Source organism: Dysidea avara, chromosome 1 (genome assembly GCF_963678975.1).
Source record: "Dysidea avara chromosome 1, odDysAvar1.4, whole genome shotgun sequence".
Classification (NCBI taxonomy): domain Eukaryota; kingdom Metazoa; phylum Porifera; class Demospongiae; order Dictyoceratida; family Dysideidae; genus Dysidea; species Dysidea avara.
Genome location: NC_089272.1, coordinates 64,142,097 through 64,168,773, shown reverse-complemented (window position 1 = coordinate 64,168,773; position 26,677 = coordinate 64,142,097). Strand labels below are relative to the sequence as shown.

The following is a 26,677-nucleotide window of genomic DNA, read 5'->3' as shown; positions in this document are numbered from 1 at the left end:
CCAAATACAACATGTAAATCAGAAGAGATAGCTACAGCACAAGTAGCTGAAGTTTTAAATTATCAAAAAGATAATGTCTAAACAGACATTGCAGAATTATACTTCTCAACCAGTGTTATCTCCTTTAACAAAGTCTCCAATTGAATTTGCATAATTATTGAGCTCACGCAATTAGGGTTGAATGGATTTTATCACACCACTGATTTAAGCATAAAATTCAAGAGGTTGTAAATCTCATTATACAGTAATGAAAATATATAAATCTTAAATATCAAAATTGTACTAAATTTCTGTGAAAATAGCAACGAAACCAATATGCTTTGTGACAACAGTTTTGTAAATCTTATTGCAAATTCCTGTGTAAATCTTAAATATCTTAAATCCTATTAATCTCTGTGTAAATCTTAAGTCTCTCTTTAATTTAAAAACAGGCTCTCTACAAATCTTGTGTCTCATATGAATGTGTTGTACCTTGTCTGTCTGTGAAGTGTGTTTTTCCCTAACTTATTTTGACCGAGCAACATCATTACCGGCACAAAATTCAATAACATTTATTTGCTAAACCACAACAACATGTATACACAATGTGTTTGCTAGCTGGCAGCAATACTCATGCATACCAACAACTAAAATAATTATGGTATTAACATATCTATAGTATAAACTCACCAAAGTTTGCTAGCACAAAATAATTTAACTTCAATCGTAAGTCTTTGGCTACATCTATGACAATTATAATGAGATCTGTTTATCGTATGACATACGCAATGCTTACTACTAATTGTCAATTTTATTGAGAATTGATTGTATAGTTCTGGCACTCTTACTGAGATTATGCCACCAAGAGTGTCAGATTGCCTCCACATAATTGTTTCTATGTTATGTAGTAAAAACATTACAAATATATACATACATATATAATTATTTACCGTTGTTTCCAAATGGCCACTGCTTGTAAATTACTGTAACATTCACCGGTTCAGTAAAGTCTACTGATAGGTGGCAATGCCACTGGTGTGACGGTGGTGATGGTTTCGGTATGAAATTAAGATAGGGTACACTAGGCTGATAGTACCCTATCCTTCTCAGTCCTCCTATGTGATGGTAAACAAAGATCATGTGTTGTGTGTGCTGACACACAACACACACAACTGCAGATGCACACACACACACACACACACATAATACATACACACATACAGCTAATCAACTCAGCCTCTTCACTACAGCTACAATGTAATCTGCATGAGCAACAATTCACTTTAAGTATTCGGCCATTATACTAAACCTTTAACAAAAGTATAGCTTATTCTCAGCTATATATTACAGTGGTAGCTATATACATTGTTATTATTGAAACATAAATACACATCCTAGTTAGCCACTAGGGAGCTGTGAAAGGAGTATAACACAAGATAGTTATAGCCATGTACAGGGGCGGATCCAGACTATTAAAAAGGGGAGTTCCATTTTTGGAATTGCAACTTCAGCCTAGCTGTAAGTTGAAAACCAAAAAAAATAAAAAATAAAAAAGGTCATTACTTGCTGACAACAGCTGCCCCTCACCATAGATACCCTTACCAAATGTATTTCCTTATTTATATCTAGATACATAACTTGCTACACTGCTCCTCAAAAGACTACTGTGACTGTTTTATCAGAGTATATCGATTTGACTGCTCTATTAGAGTATCTCGAGTAAGAGAGGCTCTTTCAAAAGGGGGGTTCCATGGAACCCTTGGAACCCCCCTGGATCCGCCCCTGATGTAGAGGCAGAAAGACAGTGATGCCTTATATACTGACAACTTGTAGCTATAGGTATAGCTCAACATGTGCCATAAGAACCACAACATTTGAGAACTAATTCTGCTAAACAAAGAGCCCTTGTCATTTTGTAGACATTGAGTACATTACCTTATACATATCTCAACTAAGGATTTAGTTTATATGCAATATTTTTCTGGCTTCCTGTAGCTAGCTAGCTAGCTACTCGGTAAAGTGAAAATTGCAGGAGAGCCATTACAGTTACTGAGATGGAGCTACATACATTATTTCCGCAACCAAACAGCCTACACTAGCAGTGTTACATGTCTTTAACATTCAGTTACCTTCAATAATATAATCTTCATTGCATCTCCTCCAGGCATTGCATAGGTATGCCTGGGGAGGAGGCTTCAATGATTCTGTAAGAGAATATTATTAAAGATTATCACATTTATAAACTGATGATATAGACTGCATGTATACACTGAGCATAGTTGTGCAGACTTCAAGCCCGGCAGACTTGGCACAATAGTATAGCTAGCTGCATGGCTCAGGTTAACTCACCAAGACATGTACACGTACGGTGAGCTGCAGTTTCGCAGCTGCTGCTGCGGCTGGCCGCACCGAAGAAGATAGCCTGCACACTGAAGATAATAGCTAGCGTAATCCACAACATTGTCGTGATTATCTGAAGCAGCTGCTCGGTTTACCACTTTTATACTTGCTACATCGTTTCCGGAAACTATCTAGATTCACTCCGTAATCCCTCAGTAATCTCTAACGCTGGAAGATCCGCACACTGCGAGGATGTAGCACTCTCAGTACTCAAAGCCCAACGCTAGGTAGATCCGACAATAAAAAGGTACCTATGTTGTCCTGAGTGATACTTTTATCAGTAGCTACGCGGTGAATTACATAATTAGATTGATCAAAAATGATTGTTTTGCAGGCTGCAGAGTCCGGCATTTATGCAGAGCATTAAACTATCAGATAGCTAGCTACTATATCTTTGCTGATACAGGTGATGCTAGCATTTTTGAGCGAGTGAAAAACTGTTTAGTTTGCCGTCAAATGCTGATAGCTATCAGTAGATAGCTAGCTGCATAGCTAGCCAGACTGGCAAGGAGTTTGTTCAGTGCATGCATGAAATTACGTAGTCAAGCTATGTGGCTGGCGATGGTGTATTGGACAAAGCATCTACTGATAGTCTCTATACTCCTGTGCCGGTAAGTAGCAAGCTAATATTCATATCGGTCATTACTTAAAAGTGTTTGGTCAGAATTATAATGGTATGTCAACTCTTAATTTGTTTACTGTTAGGTACTTTCAACAATCCAACCTATACTGTCATGTTCCAGCTGTACTCTGTCAACAGTGATAAGAATGTCCCACCTTGGACAAGTTCTCATCTCCTTAGCAGAGCTGAGTTATGTAAACAGTGGTCCATTATCAGTTATTTGTTGACTTCCATATTAGGAATAACATCAAGCCCAGCTCAACTGAACTTAGTTATAGCTACTGCATGGGACAGAATCAGTTGTGAGATATCTGTACTAACAGCAGAATCAGTTGTGAGATATCTGTACTAACAGTTTGTATCAATCTACTAACATTTTTGTATCAAGATGCTTTAGAATAGCTATTGTATCAAAAATTTATTATTAAAGGATTCCATACACTACTAGTTATATCTGTAATAGAACCATGAAAATGGTTGAATCATGCAGACTAGCTGGCAGTTTTCAAGTAGAAGTTTCCACCAAAATGAAAGGTCATTGAAGTACCTACACATTATGAACGTGCTCAGGGGAAGGATTATCATTGGTGGTTTAGATGACTAATGAAATAAGTAGCCAAAACTATCTACTTAAATATCTAGGGTTGGTATGAGGTCTACACATCCTACATGAAGGCTGAGTTTAGGTATAAGCCAAACTTGTTCTGGGCAGTTCATGGTGACACTTGCAGAACTTCACTCATAGCTATGTATACACTTACAGCTACTAGTTATAACCTGCTAGTGGTGTGTGAGGTACCTAGCTAGCTCATACAAGGAAACAGCTAATATACAGTAGATGTGTATTGTAGATCTATCCACTGTAATGTCTCAGAACACAAGCAAACTGGGCATAATAATCTAGTTTCCACTGAAGCCATAATCCTCAAGGGATGCTGTTGGTTAATAGGTACTTTGTTATTCAATTTGTTAACTGTGACTGATTACCTGTTGAGCAGCTGCACTTTAATTGGACAGTGTACACATTACAAATCATAGCATTGTTTATACAATTAACTCAGTGAATGTTACTGTACTAGCTGTGTATGCTGTGTAAGTGATTACTATCAACGAGGAATACTTACATGCCTCACGAATACTTACATGCCTCACGGCAATCTGGAAGTTTCTGCCCAGTCTGTGGGAGAAACAAGCGTTGGACGTTGTTTGTATTATTATGTAAACATAATTTATAAAGAATGTGTTTGATATGTGTAGTTAATTTTAGGAAAGAAGCCATAAACTGGTGTTGCTAACAAGAATTATCATGCCTGGCAGAGTTAAGCATGCAGGTCACCACAAAGGGAAGCTGCTGACTATTTTGTAGAACATGACAGCTGTGATGATCAACACCAAAGTGACAATGACACGAAGTTTATCAAAATGAAGATTAGTATTGTAATCTAATTATATATGCACTGGTCATGATTAGAAGTGTTCAGATATGCTACACTAGTAACTATGTGAGGTGGTGCAGTACGGCTAACCCTAGAGCCTATTGTGTAGACCCTTGCACAACTGTGACTTTCCAGTAGATGTTGATAATAATTGTTATTGATATGCCCCAGTGGAAGAGTCTGCAACTAGGCCGGATTATTGTTTAGCCCAACTTAACAAAAATCACAGATTGTAGCTGAAAATAAAAGTTGGCTATATTATTTCAATGACCTTGCCATGTTAGCTATGGAAATTGACTGTATTGTTGTGTAGAACGTAGCAAGTTTGGTGGAATTGCATCAATTCAGACAACACAGCAGTAACTGGCAAAGCCAATCCGAAAGCAACTACACCAGACAAGGTACACAAACAATAGCTTTTCAACAATAGCTCTTTGTTCTTGTACTCAATTATTCAGTGAAGTCATACAAAGGACAAATTTATAGCATATTTGAATTTGCCCAAGTGTGAGAGAATAATGGTTACCATAGTATCACTAATAACATTAAGTGTTTCCTGGCCACCACCTCTTTTCATGTGAGATATAGTTTACCTAATATGGTAATGTTCTATATATAGCTAATAGCACTATACACTGTCATTACAGATCAGTTAGACTGTGTTGCTAGTCATTGCAACTGTTTACCTATAGTGAAATAGTTATGATGATGATGAATGGAGGCCAATGTACAGATATGATGGACAAGTGATTCTGACCACTATTGGCCTACTGTACATTACACCAGGAACTGCTGTACAATGTACACTAGTAAAGCTTCATCTGTCACGTTGATAATCAAATTACACTCCTAATACTGACCTTAACTAACTCCATCATTACCTAACAATACTGTCCTGTCTTAGTCCATCTTGAAACAGCATTTTTATGTTGAGTGTAGACTGTAGTGACATCAAGACTGCTGCTGTGTACTTGTGGAGGTCACCTGTCTAAATTTGTCATTAACGTGTAAAGTGATTATCCACCTGCCTCACACTAAAGTGAAGCAGGTCTATCATACCAGCAATAACAGTTACATGTGAATTAATATTCATAACAGCTATGAATAACACAATAATGATCAGTGGACACTGCACAAAGCCATAAATTGATCTAATCAATTATTCACTTGTTCACAGAACTGCAGATATCTATCACAGCTGCAGATGTCTACACAGCTCATAATACAATCCAGTATATATGTTATTTCATTGTAGCAAGCTAGAAGTAGTTATCAAAATGTGGTCTCTATTGTGGCACTTGTTTACTGCATTGCTTTGTAAGGGGGTGAATGTCGGTTTAAGACTTTGGGAGGGAATAGGCTATACAAAAATGCACCAGCCGGACTACTGAGGTGGTGACAGTGTACATAACTACTTCAACACTGAATAACGCTAATACTTGTTGGCTTCATCTAGGCGGATCTGGTGACAGGTGTGGGTACATTGTTGTAGGTTCAATGTTATCATAGCAATAGTTTTGTGATAACATTTAATGATAATGGACTGTACTAACTTGTAACCTCAGGGTTGACTTGGTAGTGATACGTGACATGACCCAATGCGACAATGGAACATGGAAAAAGCTCATAACTTTACATATAGTCATAGCTAACTGCCTGTCACAGAGTATTCACATGCAGACATCAACTCATTACAGCAAAGCACACATTGCATTTAGTCTATTCTATTTTAATTGGAGAAGGCAGCAGATAGCATGATATCAGGAGCTTCTGATGACATGTACAGGTTACAAGGAAGATATGAAATGATAACGAAGTTGTTTTGTCTCTGTGGACACATCACTACTTAACTGGTAACCACAAAATTAGCTGAGAAGTCATATAAGTCCAGGATGACTAGTTGATGGCCTTGTATGGCTGCTATTACAGCAGCAAGCTATCAGACTTAAAAATCATGTTGACAATTCCAACTGTGCCATTCAAACTATGTACTCTTGCCAAGTTGTTGACAGTTGAATAACTTTATCAATTGATACATATAAATTAACAGCCAACTACATACACACAATATGTCATGCTTGTAACAAGGATGGCTAGATGGCTTACAATCGATGACATCAACATAACTAGCTACTGTATACAAAGACATGTAATCAAAAATGTAATAAAAAAAACATAATATTATACAGTATATTATAGTAGTAGCATAGGTAAGGAGATGATGAGTTGTGATCACATTATACAACTATATACTTTGGACCAGTTTCTGATTGGTTGTTGACGCCATTACTATGGGAACATGATACACACTAGGCGACGCACTCTAAATAATACCCACCTTTCATGTTTGAACGTTGCCATGATCTTTTCTCGATGATTGGTAACTATGGGAACACAAAATACTAAACAAGTTAAGAGTATAATAGCTACTTACTCTTGTCCATTTCTCGTCGACGCATTTGAACATGTTTTAATGCTAATATCAAGATGATCACTAATAGCACCACTATGACTACTGCACAGAATGCAGCTACATAGAATATCCATGTGATGCCGTCATCATCATCATCATTAATCTGAGATTCTCTTACCGGTGGTACTAGACCTAAACAAAATGAAACCATATGATGATCAAATATGATACCCGTCAATTTATAATAGGCAACTTGGAAAGTCACAAAGTAGGGCTAAACAAGTTCTCCTAAGGATTTTGGTATTGGCTAGCAAATGTTGGACTTTTCGTGTACTTGTTAAAATGTACTTTGATGTGTGCGCATGCGTGTATGCATGTGGATGTAGTGTGTGTGTGTGTGTGTGTGCGTGTGTGTGTGTGCGCGCGCATGTAAGTAAACTGTTGTGCATCTATAAATCAAACAACTTCTCTAAACTGATTACTGGACTGGATACACCACGGGGATACGACAAGCTCAAGTGAATTGCTAATGGAATTATGTAAAATGCTTAACCCTATTAAAAATCAAATTCTACATACTCTCTGGACTACCCTTACCCTCCAGCCCCTTATACAAACATCAAACGTCACATGTGATCTTAAAATACATAATATGTTTTATTCCAGCCCCCAGAGTCACTTACCCACTTCTGTCACATTAATAGTAGCAGTATCAGTCCAGTCATTTCCTACTGACATGGTGATGCTCACTTGAACACTGTCACCATCTAGTGCTAGCGGCAGCTGCACATACTCAGATAGCTTGGTGGGATCCCTGATTTCCACCTGTTGGTCACCAACTTGTATTTTAAGTACGATGTTGAGGTCATCTGGGATGGGATCCATATTGTAGAACTTCCAATAAATCCAGAAGCCTTTATCAAATGATTGATTCTTGGGGATTTCAGCTGATATCTTTGGCACTATTTGAAATATGATAACACACAAGCCACCGTAACATACATACAATACACACATCAGGGGTCGGGTCATCTGAATTAAATCTAGGCCACTGAGTTACATTTTGTCCTGTCTCATCCATTTTACAAAGGATCTTGGATTTGGGTCATGTGTGATGAAAGTCCACAAGCAGCTTTGAATTGTGAGGCCTGGAGGCCACATATAAATGTACAAGTAAGCTTGAAGAAAAGGCTTACCTGTGTATGCGTTTGGTCAACATATAAATGCTGCTAAGCCTACACTGGCCTACAGTGGATGTGTGTTTAGTGTTGTATGTATTGAGTATGGTACAACAGCTGTGGATGTGATTAACATTCACACCTGATAAATGTACAATCTGTGTTTATTGATTAACCAAATTAGTTGTATCTCAGGCCTGATGAAAGTGGCAGGAATACTGTTAGTGTCCCTGTTCCCCCTAATGGCTACAGTGTGTACAAGACCATCTTTGGTGACAAGACTTAACAGTATGTGTACTAACTACTAAATAACCACACGTGTGTACACATTTGTAGCCAATAGACCAGCAAGTTTATAGGAAAACAACATCAAGAGAACAACAGAGACCCACCCTCAAACAACTACAAACTTACCTGGTGTAGTAGTGTAACAGTTTAACAAATATCCATCATGTCCTTCAGCTTTCAAAGTGACAGTATATATACAATCTGGTTGTGCATTGAACGTCTTCTCTGTGAAAGGAGTGGTAACTACTTCACGACCTTCACTACCAGTTCTACTACAATGGTAGGACACCTAGAAGAGTGGCATAGCAACATATTAAAAATAGATAAAGAGTGTAGATGAAAAGGTGTAATCGCATGGGAAGTTGGATTTATAGTTGATATGGAATATGCTACGGACTTACAACAGGTATCAATTTGTTTCTTGGATTCAATTTGGCACCTGATTTGAACAAACTGAGTGTTGCATGGCATATAGACAAAGGTCACTATTTTTAAGCATAAAATGAACTGTAGAGGACACCAAACCTCAGATCTGTGATGGCTCTATATCTCAAAATACACTTTATGGTAGACAGGTACTACTGTATTGACCAGTTAATAGCCGTGGCTTGTATAATAGCCGCTCCCTGGACAGTAGCCACTCCACAGCTTATAATTATTGTCATAAGAGCCACCCTCAGATAAGAGCCACGACTTGTATCTGAATACATTGATGTAAGTGCTGATAAGACACATTGACATGTTGAAGCAGAAACCGGGCAAAGGAGATGTTTTAAGCCAGGGCATTTTTGAGAGGAATGATAGATGATTAAACAAAGTTAGTCACTTGTGAATCTGTACAAATGCCACGGACTGCTACCACACAAGCCCATAGTACCTGCTTCTGATAGTAGCCGCCCTTTGTATAGTAGCCACAGGGATTTCCTTCCTGAAAGTTATAGCAGCTGTGGCTATTAACTGGTCAAATATGGTATGTGTAAAGTTTCATAGTTTCTTCACAAAGTGCACCATTTACTAGCTATGCTGCTCTACTAACCTGGTATCTTGTCACTACAACATGTTTAGTCCACTGGTAGCGTATAGCAAACGACGAAAGGTTAGTACATTGTAGATTAGTGAATGGCTTGATGATTGCTGGGGATGACAAGGACATACAATATTAATGAAACACCCACACCAGTACTATAACATGATAATGTTGAGTTAATACCTAAAACCTCATCATCCTATGAATGGACAATATTAAACACACACAAGAGATAGCCACCTCATTAGCAGTATTACTTACATCTTGTAGGCTCTTGCATTTAAGATACAGTACTTCATAATCTGACTTGCTAATTTTATTCACACTTAATAGTAACGATGTTTTGATAAGCTAAAGCAGGATACGATGTACTTGGTGGTACAAATTTGCAAAAAAAAGCTAGCTACGAATTTGATTATTACATTTTAGTCATGTCAGTGTTGTTACTACTACTTTAATGTACTGAGCACTACTACCACTTCATCAAGTTAAACTGGTCCTTTATAATCAAATTTCCATGCAGGAAGCTAGATACGCAGTACTATATCAGATTAGCCATTCAAAATATTATCCAATATCAAGAACGTCGGCAAAATATCATATCGGTGTAACACTAATTTTCACTAGCAAAACAGTAAATCCTTCAAAAGTCTATAAAATACAATTACAGTGTACCAGGCATGAGCACTTCAGATGGTTTGATTATGTCATACAATACACATGTACTATATTAGGCTTACATGAATAAGTATCGGGGCCATCCCCTGCTAGATTGTACGTCCATATATAGACATATAATTCAATAACATCCATCAGCTCTTTATTAGAGTGGTCTATTAAGAGTTGTGTAGCATTTTCAGCTGTCAATGCAGCAATTGGTCTATTTATTGACTCGTTACTCTGACTACTCCAGTGTAACTTGTAGCCCTTGATGTCATCAGAGATCACACGATCCCATTCTACTAGTACTGAGTTGTCCTTGACCCATGTGAGCTTGATCCCGCTCACTTTAGTAATAGGTGTAATTGCTACAATAACACAAGACATCATGGTAATAGTACAACATTACCATCTAAGTGCGTTCACCTGAGCACTCACACATGCCAAAAGGTTTAGGAGTACTGGAAAGCCCTTGAATTACTTATCAAAAAAGTACTTTGATATACTAGAAAGAGCACGATACTTAAGCATAAGAGTAAAGAAATAATGATCTCAGGTGAATGCAATCAGTTTGTTTTATAGACAAACCTGCTGGACTTGATGAAGGGCTGGGACTTGCCATTGTGGAGGTAGAGCCAATCAGAGAGCTGCTTGAAGGGGTGGGGCTTGTCATTATTGAGGTAGAGCCAATCAGAGGGCTGCTGGAAGGAGTAGGGCTCATCATTGTGGAAATAGAACCAATCAAAGAGCTGCTTGAAGGGGTGGGGCTTGTCATTATGGAGGTAGGGCCAATCAGAGGGTCGCTTGAAGGGGTGTGGCTTGTCACTGTAGAAGTAGAGCCCATCAGAGAACTCCTTGAAGGGGTAGGGCTTGTCATTGTGGAGGTAGACGGCAACTGAGTGGATGGTCCAGTGGCTACAACAAGTTACGACTAATATAACAACAGCTGCTACGACGGACTAATGGAGCTGATTATCAAGATGTCCTGATTTTCCAGGTAAATTTAAGTACTAAGGGATACTTTGGGACCTTAACTGAGTGTCTGGATTATGTAGGTGTCCTCAAGTGTCCACATTAACAGGTTCCAGTGTACATGTAATATAAACTTCTTGAGATACAATTATTTTTGTTAAGGAATATTATAGGGACAGAATTATTTTTGAAGATACATAGATCACCTTTTAGGTGATAAACAAATAACTTACTGGTCATGCTAATAGGACCATCACCAGCAGAGTTATATGTCCACATTAACACTGTCACATTTCCACTAGTTAAGAAACGATCGTCTACAAATGTATGAAAACTAGAAAGGGTGTTGATAACTTTTCCAGACATTACGTCACCAGCCACCCAGGATATCTTGTAGCCGATGATGTCATCAGTGGTGACACGATCCCATTTTACTAATAGTGTGTTACCTGACACCCACGTGAGCTTGACTCCACCCACTTCACTGGTAGGGATGGTCACTATGGAGACAGAATATTATAAACATTGTCAATATAACACATGCTCCTTTTGGGTATAAAAGAATGACTGAACCTATTGTATTACTAGGATATCCTGAAATGTAGATTACTTGATAATCGGGATACTTGTCCATGGTCCCATTTGTATTAGTGTACACACATTTATTTCCCTGAAATCAGGACACCTCACTAATAAGGACACCTTGATAATCAGGACACTTGTCCATAGTCTCATTATTAGTAGGACATGATGTCATAACGCATATAGTTTTTTTTTGGCATAATGTAATTAAATTCCAATGATAATTACATGATGAAAAACTAATGTACTAGCTACTTGCATCATTGTAGACACCAAAGTTGATTGTATTTACTAGCAGTGACTAAGAATACAGCAAATATTAACACAGGTACCTGAAATATGATTACAATGTATTCTAAATAATGCCCTATTACAAAATTTATTGTAAAATCACTCAAGCTCAATGAAGCTCAACACATGAAACGATTTCTACACTGGTTAATTACTATTTCTGACAATGCTAAACTTCACAATTTACTAGAACTATACCATATGGTAAAAATGTACAGTACGCACATGTCACACAATTATTGTGACATCATGTCCTCCCTCTGATTAGTGTACACACATTTAGACAGACCCCTGGCTTGAAAATCATGATACAGATAAATTTATTATGGTCCACAAGTCCCTAAATGGTTCCACTGTATAACAAGTTAATCATGTGCACATAAAATGGTAAACATTTACTTATTTATTACTATACAGAATGACAAACCTTGTGGGGTGGGTGTGGCTACAGGTGCACGACTGGAGATTGCAGGGACAGCAGAGCTCACCACACTGATCACAGTAGAAACATGACTAGCCAATGTTGAGACTTCCATTGAAGGGGTGTGGCTGTAAATACTTGCGACAGAACTACTTGCAGGAATAAAACTGGAGATTATTTCAACAGAGCTGGTTTGGCTGGACACCAAAAAGCTACTTGATATCATAGGAGCAATGGAACTTGAAGGGGTGTGGCTGGATGTTTGTGTAACAGAGCTACTTGATGAGGCGTGGCTGGATGTTAATGCAACAGAGCTACTTGAAGGGGTGTGGCTGGATATCACTTCAACAGAGCTGGTTTGGCTGGACATCAAAGAACTACTTAGAGCAATGGAACTTGAAGGGGTGTGGCTGGATGTTAATGCAACAGAGCTACTTGAAGGGGTGTGGCTGGATATCACTTCAACAGAGCTGGTTTGGCTGGACATCAAAGAACTACTTAGAGCAATGGAACTTGAAGGGGTGTGGCTGGATGTTAATGCAACAGAGCTACTTGAAGGGGTGTGGCTGGATATCACTTCAACAGAGCTGGTTTGGCTGGACATCAAAGAACTACTTAGAGCAATGGAACTTGAAGGGGTGTGGTTGGATATCACTTCAACAGAGCTGGTTTGGCTGGACATCAAAGAATTACTTGGAAAAATAGAACTTGAAGGGGTGAGGCTGGATGTTAATGAACTCATTGAGGGGGTGTGGCTGGTCATCACTGTAACAGAACTCATTGAAGGGGTGTGGCTGGTCATCACTGCAACAGAACTTTTGGAGGGGGTGTGGCTGGTAATCAACGCAACAGAACTCATTGAGGGGATGTGGCTAGTTGAAATACTTGAGAAGATGTGGCTGCTCAGACTGATTGCACTAGAGACTACACCAATTGGCATGCTTGTTGAGAGGAGGGCATGGCTGGCTATTGTGCTGGAGGGGGTTGGAACATCAACATCTAGTTCATGACGAGCACATCCTGCTTCACTGATCACCACACACTGGTATATCCCACTAGTAACAGCTGTTACTGTCAGGGTATTTCCCTGATTAGTCAACGACATCCCTGAAGGTGTGTTTAACATGATCTCTGGGGTAGGCTTACCAGAAGCCACACAAGTAACTTTTAACTGGGAATCTGTTTGCTCCAAAGTGAAGTTGGTAATTCTGGGAGGATCTGAAATAGAAAATTTTATGTGAGAGCAAATCACCACAAACACACACATGCATGACACAAACCACTACACTACACATGTGTGCGTGCACACACACAGAGAGCAAAAGACAATGGTAGCTGCTACATGTTAACCAAACAATAGCAACACAGGATCACATACATCACCGTCCGCACCAAACAACCACTGTCACATGTGATTCATTTCAAGACAGACCTGAGCAGCATGAACGCACGCACACACACACACACACACACATGCATGAACGTACACACATACATACACACACATACCTACACACACACTAACCTATAACAGTCAGATAATACTGACGTTCCCCAGTTACAGTTTCACCATTGTATGACTGGTTAAATGAGCACGTGTACACACCCTCATGGTCAATAGTAACATGACGAATTGTCAGTATACCACCTTGCCCTGCTCTATTGACAGTACTATTATTAGGAAACGGTGTCCAGGTAATGGAGAGTATATTGTCACCATCTACTACACACTCCAACACAGCTTTTTCCCCTGTAGTGGCGGTGATATTGACAGGAGTGTCACTTTGAAACTCTCCACTTCTGGATTCACCTGCAACAAGAAAGACACTAATGTTAGGACAAACATAAGACACTTACTTTGTTTAACACAATAATAAATTGAGCATTTGTTAGAATTACATCACAATTAGTGTATGTTCTATTAGAGTATTACAACACCATTATAAACTGAAATTATCACTTATCTGAACAATTTTACTATTATCATTGTCAAAGACCATTGGGAGTTTCATAATTGAGGGAGCATTGTAGTCAAACCTTTATCATCACTACCACTTAACATAAGATTCTTATACTGATTTGCTACAGTGACATACAGTGTGATTACCATAGCAACTAATATCAGGAGCTCATCGAATCCTATGGACAAGGGAGCAAGTAACTCCGTACGGGCAAAATTCAAACATGGCATCCAGTGTTACTATGTACATAATTGGTTACATCATTCCTACGCACAACAGGGATACACTGAATGGGCTGATACTCCATCGTCTTATCACTATAATGTAAAGCTGCTTCGATAGGAGATCATCAAGTCGAAGGTAGAGCTTGGAATAGGCAAGTGGGATAATCTCGCGTGATTTTACGTGATTAGTGACTGTAGAAAGACTGTCCTGTTAACCCTGTGCTACTATTTCTCCGTCATGCCATTGAACTTCATTTCCCTAGCTTCGCTTCGTCGCAGCAGAAACGTGATGTATTTGAGCATGCGCCTCTGCAAAATATCCTAATTAGGAAATTTTAAAAGCTACTTATTATAGTACACAGCAGCCATGTTTGAATTTTGCTGTTTACAGAGTTACATGCTCCCTTGTCCATAGGATTTGATGTGCTCCTGCTAATATGGTACCACTCAAATGCAACATCATCTCGCAAGAATGTGAGCAATTATAAAATACTTGCTAATTAAAGAGTGTGGCATCCGTTTTGCTCATGAGTATTCAAATGATGTCACATTCTTTACTTAGTAAGTTTTTTTTATTGCTTGTACTCTCGCAAGACAACATTGCATTTGAGCAGTACCATATAGTTGAAGTCATGAGGTTACACATTAAGTGGTAACTAACTAGACACCATATGAAGCCATTTATATGAACCGATATCATCACACTTTAAACAATAAGTAAAGGGCACATAGAAGGACTTGGAGCTCTATGATGTATTGTAGTTGCTGCTGTTGAGTGACATCAAATAATGAAATCAAGTCTGTAGAGTTATGCTTGTTCGAAGAAAATCGGCTGTCAGATAGTAGTTTGATTAAAATTCTACTTGTCAGATGGCCTTTGGGCTGAATTCTACCTAACCAACATCTTGAAGGAAAGGAAAGGTCAGTGTAGTTATTGTGTGGTATGTTTTGGGGGAAAGTATAAATCCTGCTGTGCTATGTGATGCTAAATAAGTTAGAAAATGGTATTATACAACAATATTATGGCTTCCTGAACATGCCACAATTGAAGCTTGTAGGAGCTTTATCTGCCAAATCTGTTGACCACTGAGCCAATAGCCATGGCAAATTGTCAGTAATAATCACAACAGTGAAAACATTGTTAAACAACATAAAACTCAGTCTAATAGAAGATAGACCTTTCCCAGTCCAGAGACTCTATTATTCAAAAGGCTACTGGCTACTACACACACACGCACACACACACACACACACACACACACACGTACACACACACGCACACTGCTTACTTTGCTTAGTCACTGTCACTGGTGGACTAGTCCAATTCTCTCCTGATACACTATTAGTAGCAGTACAAATATACACCCCATCATGTCTTCTGTTCTTATTACCGGAGAAGGCTGCACCAGATATCCGTAGGTTGCCTGACGGCAGCACTATAGCCTTTCTGGGTAGTTCGTTACTACCAGTCTTTCTCCATGATATTTGTGCCGGGGGAACAGAGGTCACATTCTGGCAAGCAGTTAATACAACATCACTTTTTTCAAATACTTTAATTGTTTGTTCTGCTGCATTGTCAGGAGGTTTGAATTCAACCAATGAAACATGAGCAGGACAAGTCCTTAGCAACGTGTTGTTATGCTCTACAGTACAGTAGTACGACCCTGTTGTGTTGACTGTTAATGTGGTTGTATTGTCAGCAGCACCTGACCACCACAACTAGGAAACAAGACATACACACTAATGCACAGATCATGATTTATAAATTATAATAAATTATAATTGGAATGTCACATTTCAAACAAATGGCTATAAGGCATTGTTGTATGGCATTTAATCAAATTAGAAGCCACAGGTGTCTATTACTGAAGACCTACATGAGACTAAATAGAAGCCATGCTGTTTATTACCCATAGCAGGTTTCTGTTGAACACAATACAATCAACACATACTGTGACACAACTATGTTAGACCCATTGTATAGGGGCACAATGGAACCTGTTAATGTGGACACCTGAGGACACCTACTCTGGTCAGTATCTCATAGTACATAAACTGACTGGGAAAATCAGGACACCTTGATAATCAGAACACCTTGATAATCAGAACACCTTGATAATAAGAACACCTTGATAATCAGGACACCTTGATAATCAGAACACCTTGATAATCAGGACACCTTGATAATCAGGACACCTTGATAATCAGGACACCTTGATAATCAGGACACCTTGATAATCAGGACACCTTGATAATCAGGACACCTTGATAATCAGGACACCTTGATAATCAGGACACCTTGATAAACAGGACACCTTGATAATCAGGACACCTTGATAAACAGGACACGTTGATAATCAGGACACCTTGATAAACAGGACACCTTGATAATCAGGACACCTTGATAATCAGGACACCTTGATAAACAGGACACCTTGATAATCAGGACACCTTGATAATCAGGACACCTTGATAAACAGGACACCTTGATAATCAGGACACCTTGATAATCAGGACACCTTGATAATCAGGACACCTTGATAAACAGGACACCTTGATAATCAGGACACCTTGATAATCAGGACACCTTGATAAACAGGACACCTTGATAATCAGGACACCTTGATAATCAGGACACCTAGATAAACAGGACACCTTGATAATCAGGACACCTTGATAATCAGGACACCTTGATAAACAGGACACCTTGATAATCAGGACACCTTGATAAACAGGACACCTTGATAATCAGGACACCTTGATAATCAGGACACCTAGATAAACAGGACACCTCGATAATCAGGACACCTTGATAATCAGGACACCTTGATAAACAGGACACCTTGATAATCAGGACACCTTGATAATCAGGACACCTTGATAATCAGGACACCTTGATAATCAGGACACCTTGATAATCAGGACACCTTGATAATCAGGACACTATTGGCTGGTCCCAATGTGTTCATATTACACTGTAACCTGTTAATGTGGACACTTGAGGACACCTACATTTAGTTAAGGTCTCAAAGCATCAGATAAAAGGATTACGTCACATGCACAGACACTCTCTACACTAACACAAAATTACACAACCTTACATCATTGTCATGTGTGGGAACAAAGTCAAGAAATGACCTCATTATAAAAACATTGCCATTCACCACTTCCACAACAATAAACTATCAAAACCACACAACCACAGGAGATGTGTTACTCTTTGAGGGCAACTTGAGGCTACCAGTAGACCAATTATGGCCAAACCAACACAGTTAGTGGAGAACTCTCATAATGGACATGTCAGGACCAAGCCCACCATCGCTGCAATAAAGTTGTCCTCTTTAGAGCTAAAGGAGACGACTATGAAGGTTTTTCTATTGCGTCCTTCCTTCAGTAGGGAAGTTTCATTTGTGCGTATGTACACCAAATATCTGCTACGTGTGGTCACAGTGTGGTCTGTCAATACAGAGCTGAAATGGAATAGTTTGTAAACAACTTGAATGTGATATACAGTAGTACACTGGCTGGAATTACTTTTCGCAAGAAGAATTGAAAATATATACAGAAACACACTTAACTACAGGTAGAAATACAAACAGCTTCCCAAAATCTTATCACAAACACCACAATGTACTGCAATTATTTGACATAGCATTAACAACTTGTATGGAATGTGGCCAATAGTATACAATGATGATGTCATTAACATGAAGAATTACTATTACCATCACATACCAAATCCACACACATACACAGCATGTATACTACTAGTGCTGAAACAATTATTTGGTTATTTGACTAATCGGTCAGCATAACACTATTCAATTCGTTAAGACACTATTCGAATATTTATTAGCACTTTGCACACTGTGATTAGATGGATAAAGCCAGTCTTGAAACTTTGGAGTATGAATAAAGTGGCATGTATGATGCTGTAAAGATTCTGTTTTAGAAGAAATAGCTCTCAGGCTTTACCTTCCTCCCTAGCAATACTTATTCAACAGAAATACATGATTAAAGAATAATCAAATATTCAGTCATTTTTTTGTTCACAACTATTCGAATAGTAAATATTGCTATTCGTTTCAGCACTAATGCACACACTACACGCACGCACGCACGCACCCACACACACACACACATTATATACACACACTACACACACGCAAACACTACACACACACACACACACACACACACTACACACACACTACACACACACTACACACACACTACACACACACTACACAAACACACTACACACACACTACACAAACACACTACACACACGCGCGCGCGCGCACATATACTACACACACACAACACAGTATAATTATGTCAATATTTTACTCCTGGGAAGCTATACTTGACAGCCTTGTCTAGTAAATTAGGTGTGCGTATTTTACTGTCACAAATCACAAAGTGTGGTATGTCTGAATTCTATAAGAACGACTTTCTACTCCCAATTAATTTAGCTCAATCCATTCCAGCAGTAAGTTTCAAGAGCACTACATAGCCCAAGATAGATGATTATGCGAAACAGCACAGATATTTCAGTAAATATCCAATTATACAAAATGACATTTGAAAACGCAAATGACAACAGGTATTGTTTGCCAGTTTTCCATGTTATTCAACCAGTATTCAACAGTTATTGTACACACAAGCTCCAGTGTTTTCACTTGGTTTAGTTATACAGCAACCATTAATGCATAAATGTTCTTACAAGCTAACATGCCATTCAACACTCTTGGATACTACTACACTATTGTTTATGGTATTCATTCCATTTAGTAATGGTTAATTTTGTGTGGTCAGTTGCCAAAACAGTAGGAAATCACCTACTTTGTGTGGGTATGGGTTTCCCATCAACCTCGTTGATGACATTTACATGATGTAATAATTGTGTGTGCAGTGCGTATGATGGGGGATATCCTTGTCATGGCCACATCGTAACACACCACTTGACCAGAAGAGTTAAGGGATCCCATTACAGGCCAACAACAACAACAACAACAAGAAGGCATCATGCACACATACTGCTTGAAGTAAAAGCTAGGATATAGTAACTAAACAAAACAATTTACCTTGAAACACTGTCAAGTCAATATGTACTTTGTCTGGTGATACCAATAATATTATGATTGGACATCATTGTAAACAACCAAAATGGAACATGCTCAGACAAACATCAGATGTCCTACCATCATATCAAGCACACTACATGTAAACACTAGCATTGAGGATAACCCAGGCCTGAATATTGTCCAAGATGCTTTCAGTGTCCCCTGGCTAGTCTACCAGAACTTTTAGGCAGGCATTAGAGAAGGTGAAAGAAGCAACTACAAGACCTTCACAGCAGCACAATACTCAGTAACACACACACTAAGGTAATACAAGGCCAATACATTCCTCAGTTAAGCTCAATTAACGCCTCACCAATAAACTATTAATTATCAGGCAATAGGTGTTTAGCCTCCCACAAAGTGTCACACTGGTGATCACCATTAGGTCTAGAACATCACAATTTCAAAGGCCCCATATTTTACATTAATAATATTATCCCTCTCACTGCCACCATACCATATAACCTATTTAAAGCATTTACGTGAGCGAAGATCAAACAAATAAGAGTGGTATTATTTCATACAACACTGAAAGGAAAATACAGCACTGCATATGGAAATTACAGCATTGTTGATCACGTGTCTAACTTTTTAAATCACCAAAAATAACCAAAATGATGCAATCCGTTTGTTTATGACCAAACTTGTACTATATAGACACTTACCGATTGTCTGATGGGTGAAAAGCAACATGGTTTGAGTGTACAAAATGAACGCTCCAAACAAAGACAACCAGAAAGTACTTTAAACCAGTTAATTAAAGCACCATCACGCTTGTGCAATATGAAAGATTGGCACTCTGGTGTAATACAACACTCGTGCTATATTAGTCTCTTGCCCACAGCCTCATGCTATTTTTTTTCCATATTTCACTCGAGGGATGTTCAAGTTATATAATTACTCGCTAACAAAGAATTCGATAATCAAGTTGTTGTTCACAATCATAACCACAAAGCCATTATATAACTTGTAAATTGCAAAAATTAACCCCCCACACCAAATCCCCAACAGTTGAAGCGACTATCTCCAAGTTTAGTATTCAGGCATTTGAACAAGTGCGTATGCACACCACATATACACATGAGTCCACTGATAAGAGATGTACAGTGTTGCACCACACCACACATATAATCCAACTCTTTATTGTCTCTCTTCATTAGCATATAATCAACTACTATGATCATCTACATCAACCTTCCAAAATTGTGTGAAGTGCAATAGTGTACGAGGGACCACTTATCCCTGTTCCTGTTCACTTTAGGGTGTGACCACTACAGGACAATATACTAAAACATTCAATAGAAGTTACAGAGCACTTGTATCCCTGCATTTATCCCTGTCACGGTCACATTCTTATGTGAACCCACCATATGGCAGAATTAGAGTGTTTATAAAGTGATACGACAGCAGTTTACAATCAATTCCACCATTCTGTGGTTATGGCGGTGAGTAATTTACACAGGTTCCATTGTATACCAAAACACACACATGGTGTTAGCCATCACTTCAAATATTGACAGCAATATTACAAAGTTGTTGGAAAAAGACCATTTATGGACAATAATGAGCTGTCTCCATGGTAGCTCAATAAATAAATTATTTAAAGCCTCTCAGTTATGTACAACCGAAATGTTACATCAAATCCTTACTATACACTAACACCCACAATGTGTCTACACTGGGGGTCTTCTATTGTACCAACTTACTATCCTCCCATTGCACGTGAGCTGACCAATATCGGTAGAAGAGAGTACAATGTCCTCAGGTTTACTCAAATCCGGAACACTCTCTACAGTATACGGAGACATAAGGAGGTAAGGCTATGTACAATCACAATATCTATTAACACAACCACTTACAACACTTGCAGACACTATATATTACTAGTAAAATATAAAGTTAGCGCCAAAACGCCAGGAAATCACTCCATAATGACTGCCCAGCGTGTTCCTACCTGATAGTAGGGCGAGTAGTAAGAGTTGGCCGACCAACTTTGTGAATTTCATCGCCTACAACTGTGCTCCGACGAAGATGTTCAGGGTAGCAGTTACACGAGAGGAATACGCCAAAGTGGGAGTACCCGCTGTCCTATGATTCTCTAATTAGACGAACACAATTCGTAACTACGTCACTATGTAAATATGTAATTAATAGCGGAAGCCCTCACTTAAAGTTCCATCCTGTTTGCTGGAGAGCTAGCTATAGGATTGCTGATCTTACATCTATATGTATTAGTTAGCTAGCTACTGGACTGAGTTTTGGAACACAGTTACTGTTGGCTGAATTTGACCACCTAAACATAGCTATCCCCCATTACTATGAGCCGGACAGTTGAGATGAGTGCAGCTGGGCCACTACCAGCTTTCTACAATCAAGAGTCTACTTGATTTTTAAGTTAAATTTTGCTCATCCTGAGTTGAGTACCTACATCGAAGTCTTCCATCAAGAAATGTTTATTAGACGATGCTGCCAGATTTTTCTGGCAAAGGATGTAAGGAGCTGGAACACTAATTAGGTTAAACAGCTACTTATATCAGTTCTTATATTTTATTTTCCTACACATTGTTCCATTCATGGTCCTATTTGTGGTCACATGTTGTCAGAGGACTCACATGCTTTCTTTATTTTTGTACATGTACCATTTTCATCATTCTTCATGATAGTTTTTCTCTCCTTTAATGCTGTATAGCTACACTGTTCACAACAGATGATAGACTGATATAGTGTAATGATATAGTCAGGCTTGATATAGCTTATAGTCAATATCAGTCCCCTGTCCTATATGAAGGGCCTGAATCTGCATGCATACATGTTCTCCCAAAAATTGATTTTTGTGTGTTTTCTCCGGCATTACATATTTTACATGTTAAGTTACTGTCAAATAGCAACTTTTCAAATGATAGCTGATTGAGTGACTGTGACTGATAGCAACACTGTCCTGACTGATTTGTTCATCCATGCTGTCCTGAGCCGGCAAAAAAAAAAAAAAACCTGCCATTTTTGTCGGAATTTCCCAAAGCTACATTTTCCAAAAAACCATGCAGTGCATGCCACAATTGAAGTAGACGACTATAATAACCTGGGTCAGCTTTCTTTACTTTTAGCTGCAACATGTTTTGCCAGCTTGTATTCTCAGTGTGAAGTATTGAGCAAGTATAAACATTCAGTGGAAAAATGTAGCTATAGGGCTAGTATCCGTTAGTAGTAGCTATAGCTACTCATGTATAAAAAGAAGTTTCATGCATGGTAAAAATTGATACTATAATTTGTCAATTAGGCTTGTTTCTCATCTTCCTCATAATCTCATGCTCCTAAAAGTCATGTGTATCTCCATGTACAACCCTGTAAGACTGTTATTCATCACTGAACATCTGGTTCAGCATCATAATTGTGCTATATAATATAACTTATTCACCTTGCATGCATGCAGCTCTAAAGTATGCAATTAAAACTACCTATCACCAGCTATGTGTTTGGGCAGGCACATTTATATGGAACAGTAAGGGCATCTTTGTTATTCAATTCTTTGCCATTCTTGCTTACTCATGCATAAACACTGATTAATTTGTAAAAACTGAAGTATCCGCTGGACACCACCCTTATCACCAGTGGTGTCCATATTGGGACATTTTGGTGTTCAGTTTTTATGTTGTTGCTGTGAACAACAATAATAATAATCTCCAGCCTGTAAAATTCAAGATTTGTGAGCTAGAAACAAGTAGCTAGCTAATCAATACAAGTCATTTGCCCATATGCAGCCTTGAAATTAAGTATTCTATTTTAAAGTTATGATTGCTCCATCATGCATCTGAGCTTCTTTGAAGATAATGAAACTTGGTATGGGATTTATCAATGTGCTGAACATTGCATAAATCTTGGTTTCTTAATTGACTGCGGATCACTTCTAAGTAAATTTGGTGTACAAAGCCATATGCTGATGGTACAGCAAAATATCTCTTGTAAATGTATCAGTGTTATGTGTTATCACAAAACTATTATTCCAGGAATTACAAGATGAAAGTACAAGACTAACAAAGCTTCTTTTATACAATCTGCTAGTTTAATAATTTGTGATTTCATGTGGTACTGCTTCCAAATAATAATGAATCACCCATGCACTTATCTATATACTATATACCTGCTGAGCAGAAAGACTGCATGAATTCTGGCTGGTCACATATAGCCGGTACGTTATTGAGTGGCTTCACCATCAGCTAATCATGCACATGACCATCACACATGTACAGCACTATAGCTCCATCCAATTTAACTACACTAATAATATAACTGTTCTCTAATAATTTACTGAGCATATTATGTCAGTACTGATCTGTATAGGAGAATAAAACAATTTCTAGTAAGTTATATAGTTTAACTACATGACTGGCATAGTTACGTAGCTATACACTTAAAATACTCTTACAATGCCTATACAGTGTTGGTGTTATACTCTGTTATACAGTGTTATACTGTGTTATACAGTGTTATACTATGTTATACAGTGTTATACTATGTTATACAGTGTTATACTGTGTTATACTGTAGGCACAACTGCATGTATCCGAAGATAAAAGGACAAACTTATTACAGCTGTAAGTTTTATTAGTCAATTTTTTTAACCATTTATACAGAAGACAGATTTTTTTTTATTATCTTAACCATGAAGCAGCTGGTTGATACATACTTGTGTATACACTCTTTCATTGTTTAATATGTTAACAGTGCTACATATATGGAGCTACTTTGCATAAAATAATTATTTCAGTGCCTCAGTAAAGAATCTCTTGTTAATCATGATGACCAGAATGCCCACAAGCTCGTGTTCTCAAACACATTGTTTTAGATGTGGACCTCAAAATCAGGAATTCACTGTTGTAGAGATGTGCATGGTAGCTATAGCTACAATGATGCAGTATGCTGAGCATGTATATGATCCAAGTAACTACCAATCCATATAATGTGATCTCTCTAGTAGAGAAGTGTATTGACTGTTTTATTAGAGTGAATCTTGGGTTCATAATAGGAACTGAGAGAGCCATCATTTATGAAGGGTGTACAATGCAACCACAACAATGATCCTAAAAAAGGCCTGCAAGGGTGTAGTGATAAATAATTACAATAGACAAATTAAGAATTAATATTGGCTGGATCCAGCCACGCTCTACATGTTCTTGCCAATAGTATTCATATAAGCAGTGTGTATAAAGTGTGACAACAGATATTCAGATTGGGGGTCCAATGCTTGGAGGCAGGGCAGTGCCCTGGGGCCTTTATCAGATGCCACACCAGGTCTCTAATGGTTACTTATTACACTTCGCTGATCATGATGACATTAGAGCATTTATTATATGATATCATGCACAAGAGCAAATTGTAATTCAAAGGCTGCAGGTACATAGCTACAGTTAATAATATAATAGTATTGTTGATAGAGGTAACAGCATACTATCGTACAGTGTTAAGCTTAGCTGTGAAATGTAGAGCAGTATCCATGCATTATTAATATTACTGTTATTGGTTAGCATTAGCAACAAGGAGCAGTTCTTCCTATATTGAATATATGTAGCTATACAGTGTTCACTAAATCATGAGTTATATTCATCCTGCTCAACCTTTTATATACACATATATATTCACATTTACTATTCAGTGCTCCCTTTTGTCTAAAACAATTATTGGGTTCACACAATTCAAATTGAACACGACGGTCAGAACTTTGATGCATACAGGTAGGGATCGATGGGAAACAAAAGAATCAACTGGGTACCCTGCACATGTGTATATCACATGCTATACAGCATGATGCTGCCTACCTACAGATGTTGATAACTGTACTATCATATTGAACACTTAACTAGATTTGTACACTATAGCAATACGTACATACAAAGTGCAACAGAAAAGCTGGACAGTAGATTTTAAGTAACTATGTAGACACAAACCTTGAGTATACAAATACACTTACTTGCTTGTCTTTCTACAGTTTATGTTGTTATTATATAATCTAACTACCAAAGATTTCACTCACGATGGTGCTACAGAAACACCATCAAGGGATTACACCTAATGGAAGTGAATATAATACCTCTGAAGGTGCCCTCGGTTTTTAGAAAAATATATAGGTGTTGTGGTACCACCTTAATAGTGTATTAAAATGTTTATAATCACTCTAGATCTAGTGTGTAGAATGAAACTCAATCATAAATTTTGCTTTCTGACTGTTAGCTAGCTATGTGGTTTATAACTGACAGGTATTTTGCACTTAGATCATAGTTAGATGCTCATTTATAGTGAACCACTTTTTATTGTGAACTGCTGTTCACAAGATGCCCATATTTGTAGTTGGTGCATGGCTATAGTATGTTCACGTTGAGCTGAATCCTCAAAAACATTAAACTCATGGATGATGCAATTACACACGATCTTGAGATTTGGCTCATTTGTAGTACTGCTTGACCCGCTAAAAATATTTCAAAATCTTGTTGTTCAAATGTTTGACGTAATATTTACGGCCAATCAAAATTTCACAATACATTTCTTGTGTGGAAGCCATATAAGTACAGTGCCCTTTCCCGGACTTGTAATGGAGCCAAACTGTATGTGTCTGTTGTTGACTACCAATAATCCTCTGGTTGGCTGAAATGTTAACTCTGTTGAGAAAAAATCCACTTTTAATTTTTTAGCTGTTTTTCAGGATTCAGCTCAACATGAACATACTATAAATGTGCATGTAGCCAATGTTTAGTGTGTGTTCATGTATGTGAACAGTGTTAGCAACAGTGTGTCAAAACAATAGATCTAGACAAAAGACATTAAGTTCGATACAACTATATCTACTAGGCAATCATCACCTATACATATGCAGTCCTACTTTTTTTTTTTTTTTTTTTTTTTTTTGCAGCAGCAGCACTAGCTGTATACACAACAAAGCCTCACTAAGTGCATGCCATATCAAGTAGTGCATTACTACATCTCATGGTACTTTATGCAGTGTGTTTGGCAGAATAAATCTTGTACATACAACAAACCCTGCAGCACTTTTTGTATACATTGCATAATGAGATTTTATATAAATTTCTGTCACTATATAGTTAGCC

General features: G+C 38.1%; 2 protein-coding genes and 2 long non-coding RNA genes across 5 annotated transcripts in view; 2 read left to right on the top strand and 2 right to left on the bottom strand.

Annotated features, from left to right (window-relative positions):
- The window catches only part of LOC136240952 (uncharacterized), a 12,888-nt gene extending 10,449 nt beyond the window's left edge, over nt 1-2,439 (bottom strand). The window contains exons 1-5 of the mRNA XM_066032050.1: nt 2,329-2,439; nt 2,109-2,183; nt 930-1,094; nt 776-874; nt 670-723 (exon numbers count right to left, since the gene is read on the bottom strand). Of these exons, the coding sequence (XP_065888122.1) occupies nt 670-723; nt 776-866 (145 nt within the window). The 5' untranslated portion in view covers nt 867-874; nt 930-1,094; nt 2,109-2,183; nt 2,329-2,439. The remainder of the gene's footprint in view (nt 1-669; nt 724-775; nt 875-929; nt 1,095-2,108; nt 2,184-2,328) is intronic.
- Nucleotides 2,440-2,529: 90 nt separating this feature from the next.
- Nucleotides 2,530-3,383, top strand: LOC136251655 (uncharacterized). The gene is made up of 3 exons (XR_010699138.1): nt 2,530-2,626; nt 2,714-2,990; nt 3,085-3,383. It is a non-coding gene; the product is annotated as an uncharacterized lncRNA (long non-coding RNA).
- A 3,056-nt stretch (nt 3,384-6,439) lies between these two features.
- LOC136240934 (uncharacterized) lies at nt 6,440-21,701 on the bottom strand. Of its 2 annotated transcripts, XM_066032034.1 has the most exons (15): nt 21,535-21,701; nt 21,287-21,369; nt 15,744-16,173; nt 13,795-14,079; nt 12,557-13,487; nt 12,276-12,517; nt 11,209-11,475; nt 10,592-10,918; nt 10,084-10,371; nt 9,353-9,450; nt 8,443-8,605; nt 7,534-7,812; nt 6,872-7,042; nt 6,776-6,821; nt 6,440-6,726 (listed from the first exon to the last, which is right to left on the bottom strand). In XM_066032034.1, the coding sequence occupies exons 1-15, from the start codon at nt 21,584-21,586 to the stop codon at nt 6,675-6,677; spliced, it is 3,714 nt and encodes a 1,237-aa protein (XP_065888106.1). In that variant the 5' UTR covers nt 21,587-21,701; the 3' UTR covers nt 6,440-6,674. The 2 variants fall into 2 exon arrangements, with proteins under 2 accessions (XP_065888106.1, XP_065888100.1); XM_066032028.1 differs by having other exon boundaries at nt 12,276-13,487.
- On the top strand, nt 21,250-24,317 carry LOC136240945 (uncharacterized). The gene is made up of 2 exons (XR_010694053.1): nt 21,250-21,394; nt 24,126-24,317. It is a non-coding gene; the product is annotated as an uncharacterized lncRNA (long non-coding RNA).
- The last annotated feature ends 2,360 nt before the right edge of the window (nt 24,318-26,677 follow it).

Excerpts from the sequence above, each read along its gene's own strand:
- LOC136240934 (XM_066032028.1), bottom strand. The coding sequence starts at position 21,586 with ATGAAATTCACAAAGTTGGTCGGCCAACTCTTACTACTCGCCCTACTA. Across the intron at positions 16,174-21,286 it reads TCACGTGCAATGGGAGGATA|TTGTGGTGGTCAGGTGCTGC; the intron begins GTAAGTTGGTAC and ends CTTGTTTCCTAG. Across the intron at positions 7,813-8,442 it reads CTGTTACACTACTACACCAG|TGCCAAAGATATCAGCTGAA; the intron begins GTAAGTTTGTAG and ends TATTTCAAATAG.